Here is a 25,771-nt window from a genome sequence, read left to right as displayed (position 1 = left end):
ACTTCACCTGATTAGTTCAATGTTTGTAGTTTCATAATATTGAGGTTACTTTGTGTGTGTGTGTGTGTGTTGAGGGGGGTGGGGGTCTCTGACATGACATTACAAAGTCTGTATAAATATCACAATGCCATTAGTTGATTTTACTTTAATATCCAGTCAACATTACAAGAGCAGCACATCTTTACAATAAAATAACTACAAAATAAAAATAACAATATTCTAAATTAGCCAAATTCAGTTCTTTACTACATAGTTTCATTATAGTTGAAGTGTCAGAATAAAGCTGTTGAATGTTGATGAGTGTGATGACGTGTTTCTGTTGTCTCTCATTAACAACAGACTGGGGTGATAAATGCATCATCAGTGGTTTTAGTGTGGGATGAAATCTGATCCAGAAATGTTTCACACTGAGACGTATAAAAATAAATAAATCAGATGTTGAGATATTTGATCCAAACCTGTTCTGAACGTTGTAGTTCCACAGGATGTCATTTTTCAACACACCCTCGACTCCTCATTATGCAAGAGAAAGACTTGATCCAGGCCTCTGTGCAGCTGGGAGCCTGATTATTACAACCGCACTCCACCCTCCAGCAGAACTGAGGCTCTACCCACAATGCAACACTGTGTGATGGTAGGGACCTTTAAAGTCCAAGTGAGGACGTGTGAACTGAACCTACAACTATTGTAATGATCATTAACACTGTGATCACATGCAGCTGCTGTCAAAGAATCCTATTGGTCAGAAACTTCTGTCTTTGACTTTGTGGATGGTGTATGACGGTTCAGTGTGTGTGTGTGTGTGTGTGTGTGTGTGTGTGTGGGGGGGGGTGCAGTGTGACTGATGTGCAGAGAATCGTGCGGTTTAGAGGAGGAGAGTGTAACCCAGGTTATTTTATGTAGCTACAATTTACCGATGTGCCCTAAACGCCTCACATTCCTCTGGTCCTCACTCAGTCACTGCAGCAGAAGCTCCAGGTGGGTCTTAATCTACCTGGGTGGGTCCAATTAATTAATTCCACTTATTGCTACTGTAATTTAGTCCCAGAATGTCTGTGAGCGAGTGAGTGAGTGAGTGAGAGTGAGTGAGTGAGTGAGAGAGAGAGAGTGAGTGAGTGAGTACCAAATGTGAGGAGGCCCTGAGACACGAGATCAGGTGCTCCGCAGCTCACAGGTAGAACCAGCCTGGGACCAACTCCCTCACTGAACCCCCCCCCCCCCCCCCCCCCCCCCCCCCCCCCGACTCAAACTGTGACCTGATAAAAATGAAGCTGGCGACACACAGGCTCTGACTGCGAAGCATCTCTGGACACATGGAGGTGATGTGATGAAGAGCGATCTGATTGGGATCATATGATGATGACGATGAGGATGATGAGGATGAATTTGCTAGTTATCTGAGAAAAGCCTACTCGAACACTTCCCTGAATACGGGCAGAGGGGAACAGATAAATGTGACATCTACTTGTGTCGTCCATGCGAAGGTTAAGATAGTGCCAAGCGTACTCATTCATATTTTACACTCACAAAGACGAAGGCGATAAACAACACTACTCAGGTAGGATGAGTCGGATGAGTCCAGATTCCTGAGGGAACCAGCTGAAAACCAAACCACAATGTGCAACATCAACGTCATGTGTAGAGAGACAGACTGTCTGTCTTCAGTCCAGTGTCGGCGCGTCTACTGTCCACAACAAAAGGCACAAATCACAAATATGCATATGTTAATGATCTTTGTAAAGCAGCTGAGTCAGACGATGGAGGTTTCCTGACAGAGTCACACAACATGTCTCAACCAGCAGAGTCTGGGTTCAACCTTCTGACACTGAACGGGCCTTTTCTGGAGTGTAGGCAGTGCCACACTGTCCAGAGGAGTCCAGAGGAGTCCAGAAGAGTCCAGAAGAGTCCAGAAGAGTCCAGAAGAGTCCAGAGGAGTCCAGAAGAGTCCAGAAGAGTCCAGAGGAGTCCAAAAGTCCAGAAGAGTCCAGAGGAGTCCAGAAGAGTCCAGGAGTCCAGAAGAGTCCAGGAGTCCAGAAGAGTCCAGAAGAGTCCAGAAGTCCAGAGGAGTCCAGAAGAGTCCAGGAGTCCAGAAGAGTCCAGAAGAGTCCAGGAGTCCAGAAGAGTCCAGAAGAGTCCAGGAGTCCAGAGGAGTCCAGAGGAGTCCAGGAGTCCAGAAGAGTCCAGAAGTCCAGAGGAGTCCAGAAGAGTCCAGAAGAGTCCAGAAGTCCAGAGGAGTCCAGAAGAGTCCAGAAGAGTCCAGAAGAGTCCAGGAGTCCAGAAGAGTCCAGGAGTCCAGAAGAGTCCACAGACTCACACTCAGTCAGCTGCGGCAGGTCATGTGACCTTTGTTTCTCTGACAGTTCATTAAGTGTGATTAAATAATCACAGCATGAAATGTAATTTATCACTTAATCTTCTTTGACTCCATTTTTATTTTAATTTCAGTTTTTACTTTATTATTAACTAATTAATCTGTTCATTTGTCTAATTTAATCTAATTAAGAGGAAACAGTTTGAACCTTTAGCACCATGTAGGATGACTCCTACAGCAGCAGCTGCTCTGTGATGTCATCAGACTGAGCAGTAGCCTCCTCTACACAGCCTGGGGGGGTGGGGGGTGGGGTGGGGGGGTTTGGGGGGGGGGGGGTGCACTGTCATCCTGGCAATAAGCCTGCAGTGGAGGTAGTCACAGTCCCAGTCAACTGGATCTGTGTAAAAGGGAGAGACAGATGCTGACGCTGTGTTAGGTCAAGCCTCTGATTCCTGAACTCGGGGGGGGGGGGGGCAACGACTCATGGACTTCCTGGACACAACTCGCTCAGATCAACTGCTGGTTTCCTCACAGGTGAGACCAGAGGAAGGCACAGGTATCACATGCTCAGGTGGTCTGGTGTTTTTCACGTCCATCCTGCTGTACAACTGTCTGTGCACCTGACCTCTGACCTCTGACCTCAGAGCTGACCTCTGACCTCAGCCTCTCTACCTGGGGCTCAGGTGGGAAACTAAACTGTGACCGTGTAGTTATGAGGTATTCTGGCTTTGGTTACAGACAGGGTAGCACTGTCACAGAGAACAACAACACTACTTTAAAGCTAAATGTTTTTGGCTTTTTAGCCGTTTGGTAGAAAAATAAGAGTTTGAGCTGAGCGCCGTCAGAGCTGACAGTCTGATACAGTGAAGAGCAGCACAAGCACAGATGACCCACATAACACTGGTTCCTGAATCCACACATCAGTCCTGCTCAACCAGCAGGACTCAGTTTTCTGTCTGGAGAGTTGTCGACTCCTGGAGAACACGCTCATGTACGTGTGTGTGTGTGTGTGTGTGTGTGTGTGTGTGTGTGTGTGTGTGTGTGTGTGTGTGTAGTCCATGAGTGAATGTGCAGAACACTCCTAAAATAAATGTAGGGAAGTGGATTTCTGACACGCGTCCCTGCATTTGTATAGTGCAGACGAACTGGTCGGAGCATGGATGAAGCTCTCCAGAGTCCAGTCCAGAGTCCAGTCCAGAGTCCAGTCCAGAATCCAGAATCCAGAATCCGGTCTCTCTGAGTCCAGACTGGAGAGTAAAGCCTTAGAAACATCCCAGACATCAGCACTTCCTGTCTGCGTGGCTACAGACCTTTTGGTTTTAGTGTGTGCGTGTGTGTGTGTGTGTGTGTGTGTGTGTGTGTGTGTGTGCGCACTGATTGTTACGAGCATCATATGTTGTTGTTTCTGTGTGTTTCTGATTGATTTACTTTATCATTTACATATTTGGCCTGAAGCAGAAACAAACGTGTCTGTGCACGTTCACAGAATCCAGATCACAATCTGAACGTGGTCTTGGTCTTCAGTTAGCAGGTCCTGGGTCTGCCAGTGGCATAGTGTGCAACACCTCATCCAGAAGCTGCAGGGCGCGGTGCAGGTGGACCTCCACCCAGCAGGGGGTGTGTTTGATGCTCTGCCGCGGGTAGTCCGGCCCCCAGCCCTTCACGAAGCTGAGCCGCAGGATGCACAGTCGCCTGAGGTCGTCCACGCCGATCCCGGCCGCCGCAGACAGACCTGAAATCACAGGTGACAGACCCACTGACAGCTGACCCACACGTACATGTCTGACATGATCACATGATCACAGACACATTAGTTTGACCGGATTATGTTGGTTAGATCAGTTGTTTTGTATAAGTATAAACAAGTATTAAGAATCATAAATTATATAGATTTATATCGTCCGGTTATTCAGTCGCTCCGAAGGTTCACAGGCTTTTCTTGGATTGTTGCGGCTGAAAAACCTGATTTCATGGAAGCTTTCCTTAAAAAGTTGTGATGTTTTTAGAAGTTTTTTTCTCTGCTTTTGTCTAATTCATTAAAAATGTAAGGCAACTTGTTCCAGGTCAGTGCAGGCGGTGACCCAGTCTTCACAAATCTTATAGGGAAACAGAAGAAGAGACTCTGCTCCTCTGCTCTGTCTGAATCACAGGTAGAGCTGATCTTTATAACTTCATGAATTTATCAATTTATAACATGGACACCCCCCCCCCCACGATTTCTGCCTATGAAACAGTTTCATCAGAGTGAAGGATGAATGAAAGGATGTTTTCTGGGCCTGGTGCGACTGGTTCAACTCGCAGGAAACGGATGATTTTTGATCAAAGTTGCAGTGATTGGACAAAAATGCAAGGTCGCGCAGACTTCACAGGGATTGGCTGAATTTGCGTTAATTATTGCGATTGCGACTTTCTGGAGGGACTCGTTAATAATGAAGTTTAATTACATTGGTTGTCATGGTTTCTATGATAATGCTAGTACACACTGTAATGCAGATGCTGCAGAGCTCTGTCTGTGACCGCAGTGTGAGTTTGGACTTCTTCAGCTCTGAGCAGCATCTGCAGGCACAGTTTGTAGCCTGAGTGGCAACATCTGGAAACCACTGGCAACTGGATGTTGTGAGAGCTCAGTGTTTGTGAACGGGTCAAGAAGAGGATGTTGTATTTTAATGAAGTTTGAACACTACTTACTGACTGCAGGAGCGATGCCTCCGACGCTGCCCGGACCAGGAATGTTTCCCGCCACAGCGGCGGCCTGTGCAGCAGCTGCAGCCTGAGCCGTCGCCGCCTGCTGCTGCATCTGTCTGTGGCACTGTCGCAGGTCAAACACCTGATCAACGCACAAACAGCTGGAATTACAACAGCTGGACAGGCAGCGTCACTCTTCACAACACAACAGTTCATACTTCAGTCTGTTACTGCAGCTAAAAAAAAGAGCTAATTTCAAATGGAGGTTGGGCTCAGCGCTGCCCCCTGGTGTCTGTGTGTGAGAGAGAGAGAGCTGGATCCAGACCTTGATGTAGGCTCCAGGGTAGATCTTGTGTACAGCGTCACCTGGAGCTCGGCCCGCCTCTCTGTCCAGGTAGTAGCTCTGTACAAACACAGCGTGGTCGCTCATGCAGCGCATCCACACGTCACCTTCACCACGACACTCCAGCTGCACACCTTTACCTATGTGTAACCTGAACACACAGGAGACATCAGGACAAGCACTTGGTCAAAAGTGAGAAACAAAAGATTTCACTTGGTTGTGTTTTGAAGAGAAACGTGTGCAGGTGTGGAGTGAAAGGTGACCGTTGAAACTTTTCTCTCAGCTCTTTTTTGAGAGGCCTCAGACCAGCTACACGTAGGGATGGGTATCGTTAAGATTTTAACGGTACTATACGGTACTTATCGATCCGGTACTTTTTGTCATTTTGTACAAAAAAATTGTTCTTTTGAACTTTTATGTCGCAATAATAAACAGGAAATCATTTTCATAATTTCTCAAGTGCTGAAAGCACAATGACGTCAGAGCTTATCGATACTTCGGTCTTTAAACACTTTAGACCCGGGGCCTGTTTATTACCAGGTTTCAGTACCAATCCCTAGCTACAAACATCATGTGACCCAGTTCGTTTGAAGCAGACTCAGACCTTTGAGTCTGTCGTGCTCAAACAGTCTCAGTCTTGTAGCTTTTGCAGTCTGTTATTTTCTTATCCCCAGTATTTAGGACACAGCGTCCTAACCGATAAGCAGTGATGCAGTATATGAATTAAATAAGGTGTTTCTCTTTACTCCTTTACATAGAAATATCTATAAATCCATTATAGAGATACAGCAGAGGAGTGTCTGTCTCCATCCACTCACCTGGCTCTCTCACTGGCGTCTGTGCGGTGGACGTTACTCAGCTGGCCGAGGCAGAAGCGATCGCCTCCTGACGGGTCGACGTAGCCATCCACGGTCACCACGGGGCAGCTGGAGGGCACCTTGAACATCTCGCCCACCTGAACGTCCATTTCAAAGTAGGAGATCGAACACCAGAACTCTGGTCCTGCAGTGAAAACAGACAGTTAACGAAACTCTGCAGACGTGACGCTGTACGTGTCATGTTTGCAGGGCAGCGTCTCTGTCCTCATGGCACATGGACATAAATAAGAGGACGAGATGCAGTAACAGAAGGGGACTGTGTGTTCCACTGGATTTACTGAAGTCACAGTTTTATCTGCCTCTGTGAACACAGTGCAGCTGGAAAACAAACTGAAAATAGAGCTGATTCTTAGAAAGATGGAGCAAATATCTGATAACTGTCGCCAAGATAAACAATCCACAAACTGTGAAAACACCGCAGGCTGTAACTGCACTCTCCTCTCTTTTATTACTGAAGTTCATTTGGCTGCATTTACCGCGTCATCTGTTACAGGACTTTGTCCTGGTCGTGTTATCACATGAGCTCTTCCGTTACAAATATTAAAGAAAACACAGAAGAACCAAAAGGAAGTTGTGGTTGCACGTCTGCACTTCTTAGAGATAAATGTGTCGGATCTACACCACAGACACCAACTCTGACTGTGGAGGCCACATCTCCTCTGATGATACTGACAGAGAATCAGTGTGTTTGTGTCTCTGAGTTCCTGCAGACGACCAGGATGTAAATACTGATGCTCATGAACACATCTCTGAACTCAGATCAACAATTCCAGTTCAATTCAAGTCCAAGAACACTGGTTAAAACCAGTAGCACCAGTATCAGTGTGTTGGTTACACACAGTCTCTAACCTGGATGATTGGACACAGAAGGAGGGAAAGAGGTGGAGCCATGATGCTGAGACCCTGAAAAGGACAGAGAGTGTAGATTAGTCCACGAGCTCAGCCTCTGGAGGGATGTGCATGTTTCCTGAGCATTTATGATTCATCAATACATTTTCCATATATGTATTAACACCACAGATCCGTGTGGCACTGAAGTAAATACAATGAGAGATGTTCTAAAATGACAGACATCAACATTAGATTCAGGTTTTGAAGCGTGTCTTACAGTGGTGGTTTGGATGATGGAGGGGAGGTTGTTGGTGACCACGCCCGTTCTGCTGGGGTCCTATGGGAGTGTAGGAGGCTGTGCTGCTGCCTGTCCAAACTGCTGTGTTACAGAAAAGTAAAGAACCATCAGTGTCCATCAAAAAGACGAACTATCTATCCATCCATCCATCCATCTATCTAATCTTTATTTTATTTTATTTTTGGTAATGAACATAGTTTCTCTGATTGATTTTATATATGTTCATTAACTCACTGTGTGTGAACTCACTGTGGAAGACAGCCTGACTCTGAGAGTGTTTATTGCTGCTGTATCCGTTCTGACCATGTGAGTGAGCAGGAGGTAGGGAGGGCTGCTGTGAGTGGGGGGGCTGTGAGGGTTGCTGGGCAGCCTGTTGCTGAGGTGGGGGTTGAGTTGGAGTCGGAGGTCGTGGAGCCGGGGTCATGACTTGAGCCTGTGGAGATGCAGTTTGGAGATGGCTGTCGCTGTGAGCGCCCTGCAGTGGCATCATGGAGGCGGAGCCAGACACTGGAAGGACAACAAGGGAACACATCAGATCTGCTCTATCTATCTAGATCAGATGTTACGTTATGTTACGTTACTATACAATACTTTACCTTTGGGTGATACAGGCAGGTTAGTGTATCTGCTGACAGGTGGGGGTCCATGGGGCTCAGAGGACAGCTGTCGAGGAGGCAGGGGCTGGCCATAGTGGTCCGGAGGAGGCAGCTTCAGGGCCGCTTGATGGTCAGATAGAGGCATGCCGGGGGGGAGGTCCATCTGTATACAATCATGGATGTATTCCTCTTTGATGAGGCCGCCTGGTGTTGCTGCAGGACACAGGAGGTCAGGTCAGAAATGTCATTTACAAGCGTACACAGACTCTCAATGAAAACAGCAGAACATTTAGTTTGTATAAAATCTCTCTCTCCCTCTCAACAAATCAAAATATGTATAAGTCATCTAAATCTATAGCAATTTTAAAAAGCTGTCAGTTGATCTCTGGATGCCATCACGTTACATTACGTTACGTTGTGCTACGTTATGTTACGCTATGTTATGTTACGCTAAGCTACGTTATGTTACGCTAAGCTACGTTACGTTACGTTACAATCCGTGAGATAAAATCTCATGGAAAGATAAATGAATAGACTCACTATCATCTAAAGTGACAACAAACTCAAACTCAGTCAGATCGGAGGATCTGAATCAAACAGCCTCTCTAGTTCATCAAATATCATCCAACATCACCTACATAATGAAAAAGCTATTATTGATTATTTATAGTGAGGTCCATTAAGTCTAGCCATCAATAGTATAGATTCACTCTCTGCATGTATTCATGTTTGTTCAGCAGGTTTTAAACTGTCCTTCCCACCATGCACTGCAGCCTTTTGTCACAATGTCAACTTTAAAGGTGCAATGTGTCAGATCTGGCCAGAATTTTAGTTTAAAATATTCAAAAAATGAATGAACACTGTCAACAGCGTGTGAAGGAGCCACAGTGACGATGTCATGACCCAGACCTCCATCTATTGTATTTCAGACATTTCTACTGAAATTAGCATGCTAACCAGCTAGCCCCGACCTGTCCTGAGATGCGGTTTGATGCCGAGCTCACAACTTGTCTTTTAGACTGCTGAGTAACATCTAATGTCTCTGTAGCGAAAACTATCAAAAGTATAATATCGAAGTATACTGAAAATATCAAAGACAATATCTATAGGTCAGATCACCCAGCCCCACTCTAAAGACTGTGTGTGTGTGTGTGTGTGTGTGTGTGTGTGTGTGTGTGTGTTATACATGTGTGAGGACATGACAGTCAACCTGACCCTGAGTGAGGTCATGATGTGGAGGACTCACCTGTGTTTTGAAGGCTGAGACCAACTGTGAGAGAGGACAGAGAGAACACATTAGAAAACTCAGAACATGAGGAATCACAGTTTGTAGAACTTCACTGAACGGTTGTTAAAGACGACCTACCGATGCCGGGAGACACAACCCTCTCGTAATGGTAGGGGTTGACACACACGTTGTCATACTTCAGGTCAAAGGCGTACTGGCAGAACTTGACGTGCTTGAGTTCGTTCTTGTGGAGGTCGGGCCAGCGCCACAGCCGCGCATAAATGACATGAGGAAAGCCTTTCCTGCCCGCCACCTGAGGAGAGAGGGGTGGGTTCATCACAACACCATCTGTCATGGTCACTGAGTCTAACCTAAACCACCTTCTGGCTCCATGAGTGTTTTCAGGACTCCATGTGATTCCCTCCCCACACAAATCATTATTTATTATTGATTTTTATTCCTCCACGCCAGCGACAGTCAGAGCCGTAGCCATATTGTTTTCAGGTTGTCCGTCTGTACGTCCCGTTCTCGTGGACACAGTATCTCTGAAACGCCTTGACGGAGCGGTGCCGTCCGTGGTGCTGAGCTTTAGTCCGTTAGAGGATCAGACTTCAGCATCGTGCTCAACAGGCTCACGACAACAAACAGTGACAGTCTGTCCGCCACTAAATTTCAGAGCTTGATATTTATAGAGCTTGATATCTCAAAATCATGTGATATGTACTCTTTGCTTTCCCGTGTGTGATTGACAACTTTCACACCAACCTGAACAGAGCAGACCAAACACACAAGTGTACCAGAAGGGATTGAGAGACGTCGGTAGGAGGCTTCAGGGTTGTGTTTTTGTTGTGCCGTCACCGTGTGTGTTCACAGGTTGGATATACCATGAAATAAAATGAACATATCTTATATAATATACAAATATTCTAATATATGAACTCCACAAACTGGCCCTGAGTCCTGGTCTGTAAAAAGACACTCGCGCAGATCAACCTGAGAGCAGTTTCAGATTCTAAAAATAGAATTAAACTGAAGGTAATGCACATGAAGTACAATCTGTGTATGTGAGGTGGACTGACCTGCAGCCTTCCGTCCAGTGTCCTCTGGATGGTCACACACTTGCTGGGATGGACGCCGTTGGTGGTGATGGCGGTGATGAGCGAGTCCAGCTCGTCCTTCTTCTCCTTCAGCTTCTTCACCAGGCTCTCGATGGCCCGCTTGGCGAAGCCCTCGTTCTCGCCGCCCTGCCGGTGGCACATGAGGCTGTGGACGATGCTGAGGCAGGCGTCGCTGCTGCTCGGAGGGTTCACCGACATGATGCTGCTGCCACGGGACACAAGATCACAAGTCAATATCCACTGTGGAAAACTCACGCTGGCCCTGAACTCACTGTGTCTGTATCATTATCATCATTATTATCATTATTGTTATTATTAGGGCCTGAGCACTGAACGGCGCCTGTCCTGTGGTCAGAGCGTTTCAGACCACCAGCTGTTTTATTCTGGACACACTCACATTTAAAGATGTTATCTTCTCTGCAAGTGAGGAGATGAAAAAGAAAAAACTCTCGTGAACTTTTACTCTCAAGTTTTAAGACGTGAAGTCCTGAACATGCTCAGCGGGTTAGAAACGTGAACATCTATATTTCCATGACAACTGGACATCTTTCTGTACTGAGGAGGATGATGGCATGAGACTGTGGTATGTAGCTATCAGGACCTTCCCCCTCATGTATGTCACATTACTACTTTACCTTGATGTGAGCTGGCTGAGGGGCCTATAGGACCACACCAAGCTGTATTAAATAATGACTTATTATTACAGAAGCTCACAGCCAGACTGTCAACAGCCCTGTTCAAACCCGGCTGGGATCAGGGCTGTGGAACCAGGACAGCTGCTGTACCCAGTCAGACCCAAGCTCACTGTGCTGGTGTGAAAGGCACATCAGGTTATTAGCCACCTTGCTATTATAATAATAATAATACATTTTATTTATTTATATATACAGTAATATATATATATATATATATATATATATATATATATGTAATTTTAAAATATTAATATTTTTTAAAGCAATTTCTTTTGATTTGGTATTAAAAATAATTGTCTTTTTTTTCTAAATTCAATGATTAAATGATTTCGTAATACCTGTTAAGTGTAATTTGTTTATTCGTTATTGAAAATTATTGTCCTTGGTTTTTTTCTAAATTTAATGATTAAATCATTATAATATTATATTATGTTATATTAATATTTGTTAAATATAATTTATTTTATTCAGTTTTAAAAATTCTTGTCACTGTTTTTTTTGCAATTGTGCGATTGTGAACAAAGATTGATTGTGTTTGTTAATTTGAAGAATTATATAAATGTCAAAAACCGATCTGCTGGTATTAATATAGAGAGGAAAGAAAAAAATATGAATTTTAGTAGGTAAGAGCCAACAGAAAAATAGATATTTCCAATTGGACTGTGAAATTCCTATAGAACCAAATATATTTCCTATAAATATCCTATATGATAATCAGAAATGTAGAAGAAAGGACTTATTGACAAGGGTTAGTTTTGGTCTTTTTTAAGGTATTACAGTCAATGAGAGGCAAAACACTTGGTATTGCTGTCTTGCTTACCTGGTATTAAGTTGGTCAGCCAATGAGTGACCAGAGAGTTCACTGGCATCGTGATGGCCCAGCTCTGAATCAGTCCCTGTTGACGGAGACCAGGAATTAGTGGATGCCAGTTTAGTGTGCAAATCCAACAGTGGTTGGAGTGGTGAGAGAAGTACTCCGATCCTTTACTACGGTGCATGTTGTAATACTACAATAATACACATAACGAGCAAACGCCTGGTATTCAAAACCTTCAGTCCAGCAATTAAGTATTGTAGCAGTGAGGGACAGATCATCTAGTCCTGCACAGCAGAGGCTGACCCGCTGACTCTGAGACCCTGGTACTGGTCCAGCTGAAAGACTGAAGTCATGAGCATCTTTCATTAGACGCTCGCCGCCTGGTCAACAACCAGATCCTTCAAACTTCACACCCTCAGAACACAGACCTCCTGCCATAAACTAGTCGTCTCCAAGGCCTTATAGCATAATAATAGGGTGTAAGACATAATGGTACAAGGTGTATCTGGTATAACTCTATAAGGTGTATCCTACATAATGTTATAGCATATATAAAATATCATAATGTTATAGGGTATATAAAAACATAATTCTATAAGGTGTATCTGATATAATGTTATAGCATATATAAAATATAAATCTATAAGGTGTATCCTACATAATGTTATAGCATATATAAAATATCATAATGTTATAGGGTATATAAAAACATAATTCTATAAGGTGTATCTGATATAATGTTATAGCATATATAAAATATAAATCTATAAGGTGTATCTGATATAATATTATAGGGTATATAAAATATAATTCTATGAGGTGTATCTGATATAATGTTATAAGGTGTATCTAACATAATGTTATAGGGTATATAAATTATAATTCTATAAGGTGTATCTGATATAATGTTATAAGGTGTATCTGATATAATGTTATAAGGTGTATCCTACATAATGTTATAAGGTGTATCTGATATAATGTTATAAGGTGTATCCTACATAATGTTATAAGGTGTATCTGATATAATGTTATAAGGTGTATCCTACATAATGTTATAAGGTGTATCTGATATAATGTTATAAGGTGTATCCTACATAATGTTATAAGGTGTATCCTACATAATTTAAAATGGGAATACTTGAGTCCCCTTGAGGGAAGTTTGTGATTTGTGATATTGCGCTGTACAAATAAAATGTTGATTCTGATATTCCTACTTTAAACATGTACAGTACAGTCTGTTAAATAATGGATTAGCTGCTAGGCAACAGCCTAACATACATGTAACATACAAGCATTTCTGAAATTTCACATGTGAACAGTTCAATACTGACATTTGCACAAACCACTTAATATACTAGACCTAGTAAGATGTCCTTCAACACAGCTGTTTATCATGGAGTCACGGAGCATGTGAGCAGCCTGTACACTGACAGTCACAGGTAACGTCCCCTCCCTAACACACAGACACACCTTCCGTCCACGTCTGTAACACGCTGCTCATCATACAGGCCCAGACCCGGAGGAGGACACCGCCGCGCTTCAGATGAAAACTTCCATCAGTGTGGCAGGAAAACACAGCCACGTTGTCTGCTACCTGTGTCTGCCCGACACGACCTGCGCCAGGCCACGGTCACTTCACTGACATCCCGTATCGGTTAACATGCGTCACGGAGTCCGCGGTCTCAGCATGTCCGAAGCACCAGCTGACACAATGAACCCCGCACATTTATTCTAATTTATCCGGCTGCTACCGAGTTGAACCGAGAGAGAGACACCGGGAGAGGAGGACACGGAGTACCCCGGCCCGCAGCAACAGTGACGGGGAAAGAGTGAGACAGCAAGAAGAGCATAAAAAAAAAAAAAACAACAATTCAACAAGCTAATGTGAGCGACTTCCCCCCCCCCCCCTCTCTGCCTTCTCCGCCTCTCCGGTCTCCGGTCCGGCCGTGACACCGGAGACCAGCGGGAAACAGTAACGGTCGAGATGAGCGGCGGGTACTTACACATGAGCCGGAGCGGGGGAGAGGAACTTGGACAGAAAGACGTGGGAGCTCCGCGAGCTCTCTCTCCGTGTTGACCGGAGCTGCTGTTTGTTTGTAGCCCTTTGTATGAGCCTGTGTGTCGGCGTACACACGGCCGCTGGGTCCGGCTCTCCCCGGACAGAACCAGCTACTGTTTATTCCTCAGATGTGTCGCTGCGCCAGTTCGAGTGTCTTCTCTGTTGTTTTATCCTTCTAACGGCCCCAGTGTCTCCTCGTGCATCCTGCCCGTTCCTCACGCGCACGCCACAATAACAATAGAGGGGAGACGTCGTGCGCGTCGGCGTCTCGACATGCTGCAGCCAATGGGCGCTCAGCTCTCACGAGGACTGCCGCCGTCGGCCAATCGCGAAGCGGTTCTCACAGCAGGGCCGCGAGCCAGGGTCTGTCTGGTTCGCCCAGATTGACAGGTCCGCGAGACTGTTTTTTTAAGGTGGCGCCGCTGAGATTAGCGCCCCCCCCAACACACACACACACACACACCCTTGTTTTGCTATATTCGTGGGGACATTATGACATAATGCATTCTCTAGCCCGTCGCTCTAACCTTAACCATAAAACCATCACAACAGGGTGACAAACTCCAACCCTCAACCTGACCCCAACCTACTAAAACTGAGTCTTACCTTAAACCTAACACCAGGTGTTAACCATCTATTCTTGTGGGGTCCAGCAGTTTGGACTTTGGAATAAGACACTATGAAATAATCATGAATTAATACAGACAATATATGTAATAAAACAAGGAACTGTGAAATGATTTAATTGAAAATAAACTCATATCAGAAATATGAAATGTTATTTATCGTGCTTTTTCGTTTTTATTTAAATGAGCAGTTTGAACCCCATAAGTTTAGTAAAAGAAGCCTGACACACACACACACACACACACACACACACACACACACACACACACACACGAGCTGTAACAGTTGTTTGAGCAACACTCTGCTCTCCTGAGGTCATGGTCAGCCTGTTACAGCCTCAGATTCACACTCATCCTCCACATGTTCTTCTTTAGTCAAACAAGATAGATTAATCTCTGACAGAATAAAATAAGACGTTTTGCATTGTGGCTTAAATTCATGACACGCTGACAGGATAATACTTAAATGTTAGCGTTTGAAATTTAGCTACTTGTGTGATCAAAAAATCAATAAATAAACTTTGACCATCTTCCATGATCAAATCTGCTGGAGAAATGAGGTCATGTGGGGTCTCAGCTCTGAGTCCAAAACACTGTAATAGAACATATGAATGATGTTCTGTCGTCAGACGACCATTCCTTGTGATTTGCTGATCCCTCCCCTTTCAGCTAAAGATTTTTGCAGGTATCACTCACAACAGCCAGAGGGTAGCTCTTTATTCCACAGGTCCATTATTTCCTAATTATTTTCTAATAACTTCTTAAATGTGTCCTGGAAATAACTACGTCATCTGGTAATACTAGAGAGGGCGCTCCATTGGTAAACCTCCAATTAACAGCTACACATGACAACTTTAAAGTGTTTCGGTCTGTTCACAGCAGATCAGCTGAACATGGGAAACTGATCTGTCTATGGGCAAGTACATAATTCAACATGGAGAATTTACTGTCCAATAATAAATGAACGAGGAATATTTAATCGGGTTTAAATGAAGCACTTCTTTTGACTAAACTCACATAACATTAATGTCACCTGACTCATGACTAAAACTCAAAAAGTGATTAGGAAATGTATTAGGTAACACTGCAAACGTAAAATCAATGGATACCGGCCAGATGGCCATGAAATTTACTGAGCACATTCATGCTCCATTTGGGATGAGCAGTTTCTATTTCAATGATCCTACAGTCTTTTCCTCTAGCGCCACCCTCTGACCTCTGCTGCTTGTAAGGCGCCAAGAAAAACTAATCATCACTGTTTTACATTCTGTCCAACTACTGAAGAGGATTAGGGCCAAATGTGGAAATTTAGTTTAAGAATTCTCCCTTTAATCAAAAACTCAAAATTCAAAAAGAAAAGAAAAAAGAAAAAGTCTGAATTCTAAAGAAAACTTTTTTTTCAGGTGTGGCCCTAATCCTCTTCCGTAGTCCAACACCTTCATATTGTCAGGTGCAATAAACATTACAAGCCTTATTTTCATCAGTATGTTGACATATGAGCAACGTAAAAAGAAATGAGAACGTAACATTAATGTATACTTTATGAACTCATAATGAAGCAATCAATATCATACAAAACAATCACAAGCATTACATTGTATAATCATGGAGACAACATCCTATAGTTTCATCCTCATCATCTACCATCTTGATTTGCTGTGACACAGCACTAACAATCATTCACTTGACCAGAAGAAACAAACTGAAATAAATGTGGATTTAGTGGCTACATGTGTGTAATTTATTCACTGTGTGATACTGTAACTGACTCTCTTGAATTCTCTCAGAGGATTAAAGAATTACCTGTTTGCCAAATGCTAAGCAGATAGTAGCCTGGATTTTATTATGATGACATCAGACAAAGCAGAGCAGGACATCAGCATGTGATTAGACAAGTAAATGTCAAAGGAAGACGTGACCTCCTCATGTTACAGTTTCCTGTATTGACGTGTCCCTCCTGGTCAAGACAGTTCACAGTATTAGCCGTGCGGAGCCGGAGGAGGAGGGTCAGGGTTTACTGGGGGAGCGGGACGTGAACACTCCTGAAGCCTCCAGCATGGTCTTTCTTCGTGCCGTCTCTTTGGCCACATTGTGGTTGAGTCGCCTCAGACGTTCCTGGAGACAGAAGCTTCAGATTATGTTGCTGTTTGTATATTGTTTTACTGTTTGGCTTTAGTTCCATGTCCCGTTTTTAAACTGGACCGGTTGGTAATTGTGCTGGTGATATTAGTGCTCTGGTAATGTGGTAGTGGTAGTAAAGCTTAATACAGCAGTAATATTAACAGCAGAGGTGTTGGTAACAATAGAAGATGTTATAGTAGTAGCAGTTTAGTACTACAGGTAGCAGTAGTGACCTCACTGGGAGCAGTAGTATTAGCAGTACCACTAGCTGTACACAATAGCAAAAGTTTAAAATTAACAGATTTTTTTAGTGGGCAGCAGGTCAGGTGAATTTCAGCCCAGCGTTCCCTCTCTTTGAGCTCTGTGTTTGGTCTCCACCAGCTCCTGAGGGAAATATCTGGCTCTTTAGCTGCTAAAAGCTCCACTGTGTTCACCAGCTGCTCTCTGACTGTCTGTCTGCTGAGTTTGGACACCAGAAAACCAAAGCAGAGCTGGAGTGAACGGCAGGATGGTGATAGTTCTCTGTGTGTTTGTCACTACAGGCGACACCTTTCATATCACACACACTCATTGTTAAAGTATTGATAGTGCAGCTTTAGGAAAGAAGTCCCACACTGACCTGAGCGTTCTGCAGTATGTTGTTTACTAGCACAACTCTACGTCTTGCATTCAGCAGCTTCTTCACATAAGGGTCCAGGTCTAGAGCCACCTTCTGATGTTCATTTATCCTGCATAACTCTGCAAAGACACAAAAGACCAATCCACTGGTTAGCAAGCATATGTTATTTTATGTACTTCAGAAATGTCTTTTTAAAAAGCTAATGCTGTCTTTAAGATAAAACAAAAGGTAAACAAAACACCTGTGTCAAGGATTTAACAGACATTATACAGTGAATTACCTGTGGCCAGGCTGTCTATATGTTCTCTTAACTCTACTTGGCTTTCTCTGCAAGGAATAAAATAGTCACATTAGTTCAAGAGGAAAGACAGATGATCCAACATGAAGAATATATCACTTCAAGCTCACAAACAGGTAGTTTCACTGAATTAAAGAACATCAAACATGCCTCAAAATGACAAAGGAAGTCTGTCAGGTTAAAACTAAGACCACACAGCAGCTGACGATGAAACATGTGACATCATCATCAATGCTTCAACCAGAGCAACAGTTACAGTGAAGTTACTGACACGAATCAGTAACAAAATCAGATATCTACAATCCAATTTCAGATATCCAATATTGAATATTCAAAATAGACTGTGACTAGTAAATATGTTACAGATTTCCAAAATTGTCATTATGACTATTACAATGCAATTTCATATATCTACAATTACAATTATGACTAGAAATAATGCAATTGCAGGTAACGTGGATGTTTTGACAGGTAGGATGCTGTTTTAACAGGAAAAGAGCTCACTTACTATTCACAACTATACTTTTTAAGAATTTAAAGATATCTTTAAAGGTATTTTGACAAGGAGAAATATAGTCTTAGATATCTTAAAATACAATTTAGACTAGTAATAATGTGACTGTGCGTGTGTGGTGCTAGGAGTAATGATATCAATGATATCTAAAATAAAACATGGGGATCAATGACTCCTTCCTATGTTAAAACGGCGTCCTATCTACTGGTCAGCAGATATCAATACATTTGTGTATCTGCAGTGACATTGTTTCTAGTCATGATGATAAGTGTATATATCTGAAACTGCATTTTACTAGTTTCTATGTATTCAACATGTTTGTATATTTAAAATTACATTATGTGCATCTGGAATGCTTTTTCAAGTGGATGGTTATAAGAACAACAATGGTTCATCAGTTCCAGCTCTAACCAGCACCGGTCACGAGACCGTCCCAGAGGCAGAGAGCGAGATCAGACCAGGAACAAACCTCGTCCATGAAGGATTTACCTGACTGAGTGCACGTGCAGGTCCAGCTGCTGGATAGCGGGTTTCAGGAGGTCGAGCAGCCCCTCAGCGATAGCATCTTTACCTGAAGAAGCCTCCACTACAGCCGCCGCGGCCATTTTAGTGAAGCGTCGCTCCGTCGCCAGACAGGAAGTTACGTCACGGTGACGGTGGAGTCATAAGACCCTCTCCATTTTCTTCCCGAGGATCTTCAGGGCGGACGGCAGCACCATTTTAGGGAGACGCGTCTCAAACCCCCCCCGTCTCCGGCGTTTTAGCTTTATTGTGACCGCGGCTGCTCAGATAGGAAGTTAGTTCAGCTTTTCATCACAGTTTCAGTTTAAACAGAACAGTATCAAAAACCCGCGCGCCATCACCGCGCTGCTGCTGCTAAAGCTGCTAAAGCTAACATTAGCCGGCTGTGAGGCTTTTCTCTCCACCGACGCGACATTCACTGTAAGTAAAAGTCATTAAACGTTTAAATTCCAGTAGATTCTCTTCAACAAGTAAACACATATGTTTACTAATGCAGCTAATATTGAGGTTTATTTAAAGTCTACGGTGGCCCAGCTTGTTAGTGTAGCCGTTTTGTCGGAACCAGGAATGAGGACGCTGGTTTGAAAAGGCTCGGCTGTGTTTGACCCCAAACCGTGTCTCTGAAGGAAGGTGTCATTCTTCCCCGGGTTCGCTGTCGTCTTGGTGGATTGAATCCTGTGTATTGTGAGTCCTTCACTGGGACACCAACACGGCCTCATCCACAGAGCAGCTAATGGACGTGTTAGTGTCGGGTTGAAAACAGAGCTACCTGTTCTCGCTGCCACACGTCACGGGAGGGGAAACACCTGTGCTGTCCGTCCAGACCCCGCTGCACATGGTAGTCTGTGTGATATGTGGCCAGACAGCTGCTGGACGCCTCCACACCGTCCCGAGGCCTTATTGTTGGTTACTGAACAGACGCCACCATCTTAAGATTAGCTGCACATTACCTCTGCTCCACTGGAGGAGTTGGTCAGTGTGTTTTTGATGAATAAAATTCAAGTTTAATTCAAGCTGCCACAATAAATGGATGAGGATGTTTAAGCCAACCAATCAGCGGTGGCTTTATACAAACCTTAGTCAGGGAGTTAAATTAAATCACCCACATAGAGAAAGAACAGTAAACTATGTCGTATAGTATTTGTAAGACTACTTATTTCTAACCCAGCAGTTGTTGTGCTTGTAGCACATGTACCGTATCAAAGCAAATTAGATTCATTGTTCAGCATAACTAAAGCTCAAAGACCTGTAATCAGCTTTTCTTGTCTGAGAAGGAAATGATCAGCAGAAGACGATTAAATTTGTATCTGACACATTGAATTAACAGGAAGCTCACTTACTGTACAACTAATTGATCCTAATACTCCAGGCCCTCATTCAGAACTGTAAAATTGATTAGTTTTAAGTTTAATCTCCTCACCTGCTGCGTCTGAGGCTACGTCCACACTACCACGTTTTCATTTGAAAACGTAATTCGTCCAGACTAACACACCTGAAAACGCATACACCACATACATGAGCCATCATGTACACGGGGCATGCATGAGCCGGTGTAAACAGGAAGCTGATTGTCTTCTCTGCAGTTGATTAGTTGCAAAAAATGCTACGAATGAGGAACAGCAAAGACAGCTGCAGTGTCAAAATGTAGAATTTAACTGAACAAAAGCTGCTAGCAAAGACAACAAGGTCAGAAACGTTTGTAATTTATTATCCAAGTTGTCTTCACTGGTAGTCGAGGCTGATAAGACCCAATCAGGGAGCAGCCGCAGGTGTCTACGTCATCGTTTCCTTACGTCTCCATTCTCGTAAATTCATACTTCAACGCAACCCCGGCGTTTAACTGAAACGGGTCCTGCAGTGTTTCCAAAAGTCTCAGATTTTAGGACTCGAACTCTGGAGAGGAGGAGGACGGGAGGAGGAAACATGGCAAAAGAGATGCATGTTAAAACAAAAACGTAGTAGTGTGGACATACCCTGGAACAAGCTGTCTGTACAAAACCCTCTGAGAACATCAGTGCTGAGCTTAGAATAAGTAATACACAGTGAAAACAGCTCTGCGTCATATACTCAATGTAACGTAGAGTCAAACGTCCACTCTGACACTGTTCATTGTTGCAGTCTGTTTTGCTCTCTTCTCATGACAACCAATTGACCATGTCTGGTTTTCTCTCCCATCTTTTTCCAGGAGCCTGAAAGCGAAGTCTGTCAAAATGAGTGCAGCCTCCTCCCAAAAGGTTGTCCTGAAAAGCACCACCAAAGTGTCCCTAAATGAGCGGTGAGGCGCCACGCACCCTGTCAGCAGTTAGACACCAGATGCAAGGGCCAGCCTTGGCCTGTGAAGGTTCTAGTGCTCTCTACGGAAGGCTACTGTTGGGGACCGGACCCGACATGGATGCTATTCTGACTGTCCTCAGTGTGTGCACTGCTCACTCAACATTTGTTGACGCTCCAGCAGAGTTAAATGTGATTGTAACATGGAGCGGAGGGGGGCTTCCCTGAGTCGTCTATCTTGTGTAAGCAGTGCACACATGTAGACGAGGGGAGAGGGTAGTGGTCGTACTTGGTAAACCTTGTTAAGCCTATGCTAGACCAGACCACTGTCCTACAAAGGCCCTGGCACACCTGCTCCCTTTTAATTACACAGCACAGTATACATGAAGTATACGCCTTTTAAAGGGGAGAGGAAGGCTTCAGCTACACCAGGGAGACGGGGCACCTCTTAATCCTATCTGCCTCTCTCACACTTTTCTCTCTCAAGAGAAGCACATGCTCCTTTTTTCCTCCTGTTCTATCACTGTCTCTCTCCTCTCTGCTCCAAGTCTATAAGACACCGGGTACTCAGTCCTAGCTTGGACGTGACAAAGAGCTCCCCTTCCCCCTCCCACCTCTCCTTCCCCGCTCTGAGTCTCAATGGTTTGAGCATAAGTCACGGTCCATGCTGTAAGTGGCTGGGTGGCCAAGCACTCCTCGTGTCCGGGGCCTCTGCTGCTGCAGCATGACGACACCCCCGCCAGTCAGCTGGAGGCCTGTAAGTGGCAAATTGTGCTCCTCTTCTGGCACCTTCTCTCTGCTCCTCTTTCTTCGCTCTGTGTTTTCACTCTGGAGTTATTTTCTTTATCTCAGTTTGCCTGTCTTCTTGTGCTCGTTTGAAAACACATGCTAAATTCAAGTGTGAATAATTCTGGATTGTCATTTGATTGAGAGAGAAAGTGAGTGCCAACAAGTGGAACATGAGTCTTACATGGCAAAAAGAAACACCAGAGTCTGTGTGGCCGCATCCATAACATGAGAAATGACTTGATGTGGAACCCTGCTTCCTCCTCCTCCTCTGTATATCCCCTGTCCCCTTCTTTTACTTCCTCCCTCTTTTTCCCTCCCACCTCTAAAGCTTCACTAACATGCTGAAGAACAAGCAGCCCACTGCAGTAAGCATTCGAGCCACCATGCAACAGCAGCATTTGGCCAGTGCCCGCAATCGCCGGCTGGCCCAGCAGATGGAGAACCGGCCCTCAGTGCAAGCCGCTCTGAATCACAAGCAGGTGAGGCCAGAGATCAAACCAGCGAGTCAGTGGACCTTTTGTGATATGTGAAGCCTACTGAAGTAAGAAAAGGTGTGTACTGTGAAAAAGTTCCATTATCCAGCGGGCACCCAGCTTTTAGCCTCCTTTAGCTCATTGTTTTACAACTTATAGATTCAAATGTTCACGGCAGCTCCTGTCAGCCCTCTGCAGGCAGCAGCACACAGTCCCAGAGGAGGCTGAACTTAGTTCAACATCTAGCAGCTTAAGACCAGATGTTTTTCTTAGTCAGTCAACACAATTGCATTTCCATGACGTCTGGGACACGGAGGAGTCAGATCAGATGATTTACATAATTCAACTCAGTGATATCTGTTATACAACTGTGGTCACGAGCCGCGGACGTAACATCTCACGTTGATGTTAACAGGTAGCATTGAAGTGCCCTTTAGTATTGAATGTAAATTTATTAATAGGTTTCTCCTGGTTGTGAAAGCAGGATGTGCTAACATGTTAGCATCTTAATACTCAGGAATATGATAGAGGCTCTCTGTATTTTTCTTTTTTGCCTCCTAGCAACTAAAAATTGACGAATGAAAATTTAAACCAGAAGTGTTTGACGACATCTGCCATGAAAAATTAAAAAATTCCAACTGTAGTATCGTCAAATCATGAGGATTTGTTGTTGGACGCTGAGCAGGAGGCAGTGGTACGATCCAGGAAGTAACAGACTGATGTGTGTAAAGACTCATCAGACTCTTAAGGCCCAGTTCCAACCCGGTCCCTACACCCTCCCACTCAGAGACGGAGTGTAACTGTGGAGGGTCTCCTCTTTAACGAGGATGGTATAAATACACAGGGAAGCTTTGGCCCTGAACTTTCACTGGTGGAAACATGAAATTCATTGTTACCCAAATATTTCTGAAAGATATTGTAATTAAATCAATATTTATCAAACAATAAGCTTATACACAGCGCTGACAAATATGCAGGAGTGGCTTAGTGAGCTTGTGGAAGGAAAATGATTAATTGAATAATAGAAATTCACTCCCATGCTTCTTTGGCGGCATTTTGTTTTTACTGAACATGTTTGTCGTCTTAATCTAATTATTACCTTATTTTTTTCCACTGTTTAATTTTCAAATATCAAGTCAAATAAAAAATTTTGTTTGTGTGTGGAAAAAGTCAAATGTCTTTTTGAGGTCATTACACAAAAACTCAGATTTGTAGGTTTGTGGCATTTCATCCGTCCCGGACTCAAAGCGATGCTGCGCTCGTCTGGGAGTGCGGTCTGTAAACCTGCATCGAGTGTGTAGGGGCCGGATTTGAATTGGGCTTAACACCCACAGACAGGACTACAACTCAGTTTTACCTTCGCTCATGGAGAAGGAGTTGGTTTACAAAGTCGTCTACCAGGAGCGTGCTCTTGTAGGCGTGTGATTGGTCAACGCAGTGAGTCTCTGACCACCACCTGTAGGATGACTTTTCTTCAGTATTGCCCACCTGGTTAGCCTGACTTAACTTTGTCCTAACTGCATCTGAATAACTTGCTTAAGAGCCTGAAGCAGCGCCTGGGGAAGAGCAACATCCAGGCCAGGCTGGGCCGGCCCGTCGCGGCTCTGATGCGTGGAGGAGCTGCTGGAGGCAGAGGAGGAATGCGGGGGATGACCAGGGGAGGCCTTCGAGGACGAGCCAGAGGAGGAGTAATGAGGGGAGCTCTCTCCCTGAGAGGTGTTTATCCACAGTCTCACATAGTATCTCACCCGTGAATATGTCTCTTATTCCAGCTGTGTGCTCCTGCTGCAGCCGGCTCCACATTCATGGCTCTAGATTTCTCTTCCTGTTTCGTCTTTTGTCCTGGGTTTTGCACCAGGTGATGATATGACTGTGTTTCATAGGGAAGCGAGTGTTGACAGGTGCCCCCATGCGAGGCCGTGGCTCTGCTGGCCGTCTGGCGATGCGTAGAGGAGGCCGCCACCGCGGAGGAGCTGCTGGCAGAGGAGGGGCCCTGTCCCGAGGAGCAGCGAGAGGAGGAGTGGCCCGAGGTCAGAGGCTGGCAGTGTCTTCTCTATTTATGTCCAAAATGATTGTACTGTTCACTTGAAGTGTTAGTAAGTCAGGAAAATGGACCGCCTCAAATCCGCTGAGTTGTCGACTGTTGGTCAGTGCTGTCCGGTCACCATTGCTGTGTGTGTGTTGGTGGACAGGCCGTGGTGGACTGCGGGGGCGCGGTGGTTTCGCCGGTCGAGGTGGTCGCGGTCGTGGGCGGGGTCGAGGTGTCGGCAGACCAGCTGTGACCCGTGAACAACTGGACAACCAGCTGGACGCTTACATGTCAAAGACCAAAGGTCACCTGGATGCTGAACTGGACGCCTACATGGCCCAGGCTGACCCGGACAGTATGGAGTGACCCTGAAGGACTCTGAACCTGAAGCACACGCGGAGTCACTGCAGAACTGTACGGCTGAACTCACACATACAGTCTAGTGTTGATGTACTGAGAAATGATTATGTTCAAATAGTAGATGAGTGGTGACGGTCCAGCACTCATCCGGAAATCAAGTTGTCATCTGAATGTGCTTTGACCACCGGTCAATTCTGCATCAACCTGCTCCTCCAAAACTTTCATTCTGGATTAACTGTGCAAAAGGGACCTTTTTTAAACATTAACAAGCCCTGCTGACTTTACACGTCTGTGGTTTTTGTTTGTGTTTTTTTGTTTTTTTTAAATACATATACATGTACATGTCCTGAAACACTTTTTTAAAGGTTTTAAAACATATGTGTAATGGCTTAATCCCAGTCAAAGATCTAGGTGATGTTGTGTTAACCTTCTGTTGAAACCAATTTTGAATTACACTATTTTTTTTTTTTTTTTTTTTTTTTTACTTTTTATGTGAAATTTAATTTTAGCGTTGGTGTGTTCAGACCTTTAGGGATTCATTATTGGCTTATCTTCAAAAGATCTGCAATGCAAACCTTTTCTAAATTATTTGTTGAAGAAGAATGTAAGCAAAATGTCTTTAAGCCAAGTATCCATTTGTCTTTGTTTTCTATTTGAAAGTAGTATTCTGAAGTCTTTTGTTCCTGCGTATCTTCCACCTGCCAGCGTTCTCGAATGGATTGTTGGCACTGAATTTGTACTTGAGCGCGTTTGTATGACATCACCCAAAGCAAGTAAAATAGGTTTTGATTAAAATGGAAATGGTGATTTCCCTAATTGTGTCAACTGTATGAATATTAAATGAGTAAAATGTTGACCTCAGATCAAATGTAGTGAGTTGAACTGTTGTTTATCTCAGAGTGAATAATTAAATTAGACAGTAGAGACTAGATCTTGTGATGGGAAACTCCAAGTGCAACGCCTGGTGTAATGTTGATGTTCAGACCATCAGTACTCAGCCATTACTACATTTTTACATAAGTAGTCATAACCACATTTTTACATCAATACTCAGTAATTATCACAACATTACATCAATACTCATCAATACATATTTAGTGCTACATTTTTACACAGTACTCAATAGTCACGGATCAGGTGATTACCAACCTTATAGACCCAATAAAATGAACCAATGTCTACTTGTGTCCAAGCATCATCAGTCACATGTATGAAGACAAGTGATTCTCTCTCTCTCTCTCTCTCTCTCTCTCTCTCTCTCTCTCTCTCTCTCTCTCTCTCTCTCTCTCT

The 25,771-nt window shown here is 44.1% G+C and overlaps 3 protein-coding genes across 9 annotated transcripts; 1 reads left to right on the top strand and 2 right to left on the bottom strand.

Moving 5' to 3' along the window:
• Nucleotides 1–130: 130 nt before the first annotated feature.
• Nucleotides 131–14,511, bottom strand: smad10a (SMAD family member 10a). 7 transcript variants are annotated; one of them, XM_056399078.1, is made up of 13 exons: nt 13,804–14,511; nt 11,804–11,879; nt 10,250–10,493; nt 9,309–9,483; nt 9,189–9,212; nt 7,943–8,155; nt 7,581–7,853; nt 7,326–7,427; nt 7,067–7,120; nt 6,158–6,341; nt 5,322–5,490; nt 5,000–5,138; nt 131–4,043 (listed from the first exon to the last, which is right to left on the bottom strand). In XM_056399078.1, the coding sequence occupies exons 1-13, from the start codon at nt 13,805–13,807 to the stop codon at nt 3,832–3,834; spliced, it is 1,869 nt and encodes a 622-aa protein (XP_056255053.1). In that variant the 5' UTR covers nt 13,808–14,511; the 3' UTR covers nt 131–3,831. The 7 variants fall into 7 exon arrangements, with proteins under 7 accessions (XP_056255053.1, XP_056255054.1, XP_056255048.1 ...); XM_056399079.1 differs by having other exon boundaries at nt 10,250–10,490; XM_056399073.1 differs by lacking the exon at nt 13,804–14,511 and adding an exon at nt 13,271–13,718.
• Nucleotides 14,512–16,008: 1,497 nt separating this feature from the next.
• snapin (SNAP associated protein) lies at nt 16,009–18,683 on the bottom strand. Its single transcript, XM_056399084.1, has 4 exons — nt 18,527–18,683; nt 17,506–17,552; nt 17,226–17,344; nt 16,009–16,600 (listed from the first exon to the last, which is right to left on the bottom strand). Exons 1-4 carry the CDS (start codon nt 18,640–18,642, stop codon nt 16,493–16,495), a joined length of 390 nt encoding a protein of 129 aa, XP_056255059.1. The 5' UTR covers nt 18,643–18,683; the 3' UTR covers nt 16,009–16,492.
• A 59-nt stretch (nt 18,684–18,742) lies between these two features.
• On the top strand, nt 18,743–25,662 carry chtopa (chromatin target of PRMT1a). The gene is made up of 6 exons (XM_056399083.1): nt 18,743–18,979; nt 20,745–20,834; nt 21,948–22,098; nt 23,634–23,808; nt 23,976–24,122; nt 24,285–25,662. Exons 2-6 carry the CDS (start codon nt 20,770–20,772, stop codon nt 24,485–24,487), a joined length of 741 nt encoding a protein of 246 aa, XP_056255058.1. The 5' UTR covers nt 18,743–18,979; nt 20,745–20,769; the 3' UTR covers nt 24,488–25,662.
• Nucleotides 25,663–25,771: the final 109 nt, after the last annotated feature.

The sequence above is a fragment of the Seriola aureovittata genome, chromosome 16 (assembly GCF_021018895.1).
Source record: "Seriola aureovittata isolate HTS-2021-v1 ecotype China chromosome 16, ASM2101889v1, whole genome shotgun sequence".
Classification (NCBI taxonomy): Eukaryota; Metazoa; Chordata; class Actinopteri; order Carangiformes; family Carangidae; genus Seriola; species Seriola aureovittata.
This window is presented reverse-complemented; position numbering and strand designations above follow the sequence as displayed.

Excerpts from the sequence above, each read along its gene's own strand:
- snapin (XM_056399084.1), bottom strand. The coding sequence starts at position 18,642 with ATGGCCGCGGCGGCTGTAGTGGAGGCTTCTTCAGGTAAAGATGCTATC. Across the intron at positions 17,553-18,526 it reads CTGCACGTGCACTCAGTCAG|AGAAAGCCAAGTAGAGTTAA; the intron begins GTAAATCCTTCA and ends TATTCCTTGCAG. Across the intron at positions 16,601-17,225 it reads ACATACTGCAGAACGCTCAG|GAACGTCTGAGGCGACTCAA; the intron begins GTCAGTGTGGGA and ends TTCTGTCTCCAG.
- smad10a (XM_056399073.1), bottom strand. The coding sequence starts at position 13,304 with ATGATGAGCAGCGTGTTACAGACGTGGACGGAAG. Across the intron at positions 11,880-13,270 it reads GTTACAGACGTGGACGGAAG|GGACTGATTCAGAGCTGGGC; the intron begins GTGTGTCTGTGT and ends CTCCGTCAACAG. Across the intron at positions 9,484-10,249 it reads CACTGGACGGAAGGCTGCAG|GTGGCGGGCAGGAAAGGCTT; the intron begins GTCAGTCCACCT and ends CTCTCTCCTCAG.
- chtopa (XM_056399083.1), top strand. The coding sequence starts at position 20,770 with ATGAGTGCAGCCTCCTCCCAAAAGGTTGTCCTGAAAAGCACCACCAAA. Across the intron at positions 20,835-21,947 it reads AAAGTGTCCCTAAATGAGCG|CTTCACTAACATGCTGAAGA; the intron begins GTGAGGCGCCAC and ends CCACCTCTAAAG. Across the intron at positions 24,123-24,284 it reads GAGAGGAGGAGTGGCCCGAG|GCCGTGGTGGACTGCGGGGG; the intron begins GTCAGAGGCTGG and ends GTTGGTGGACAG.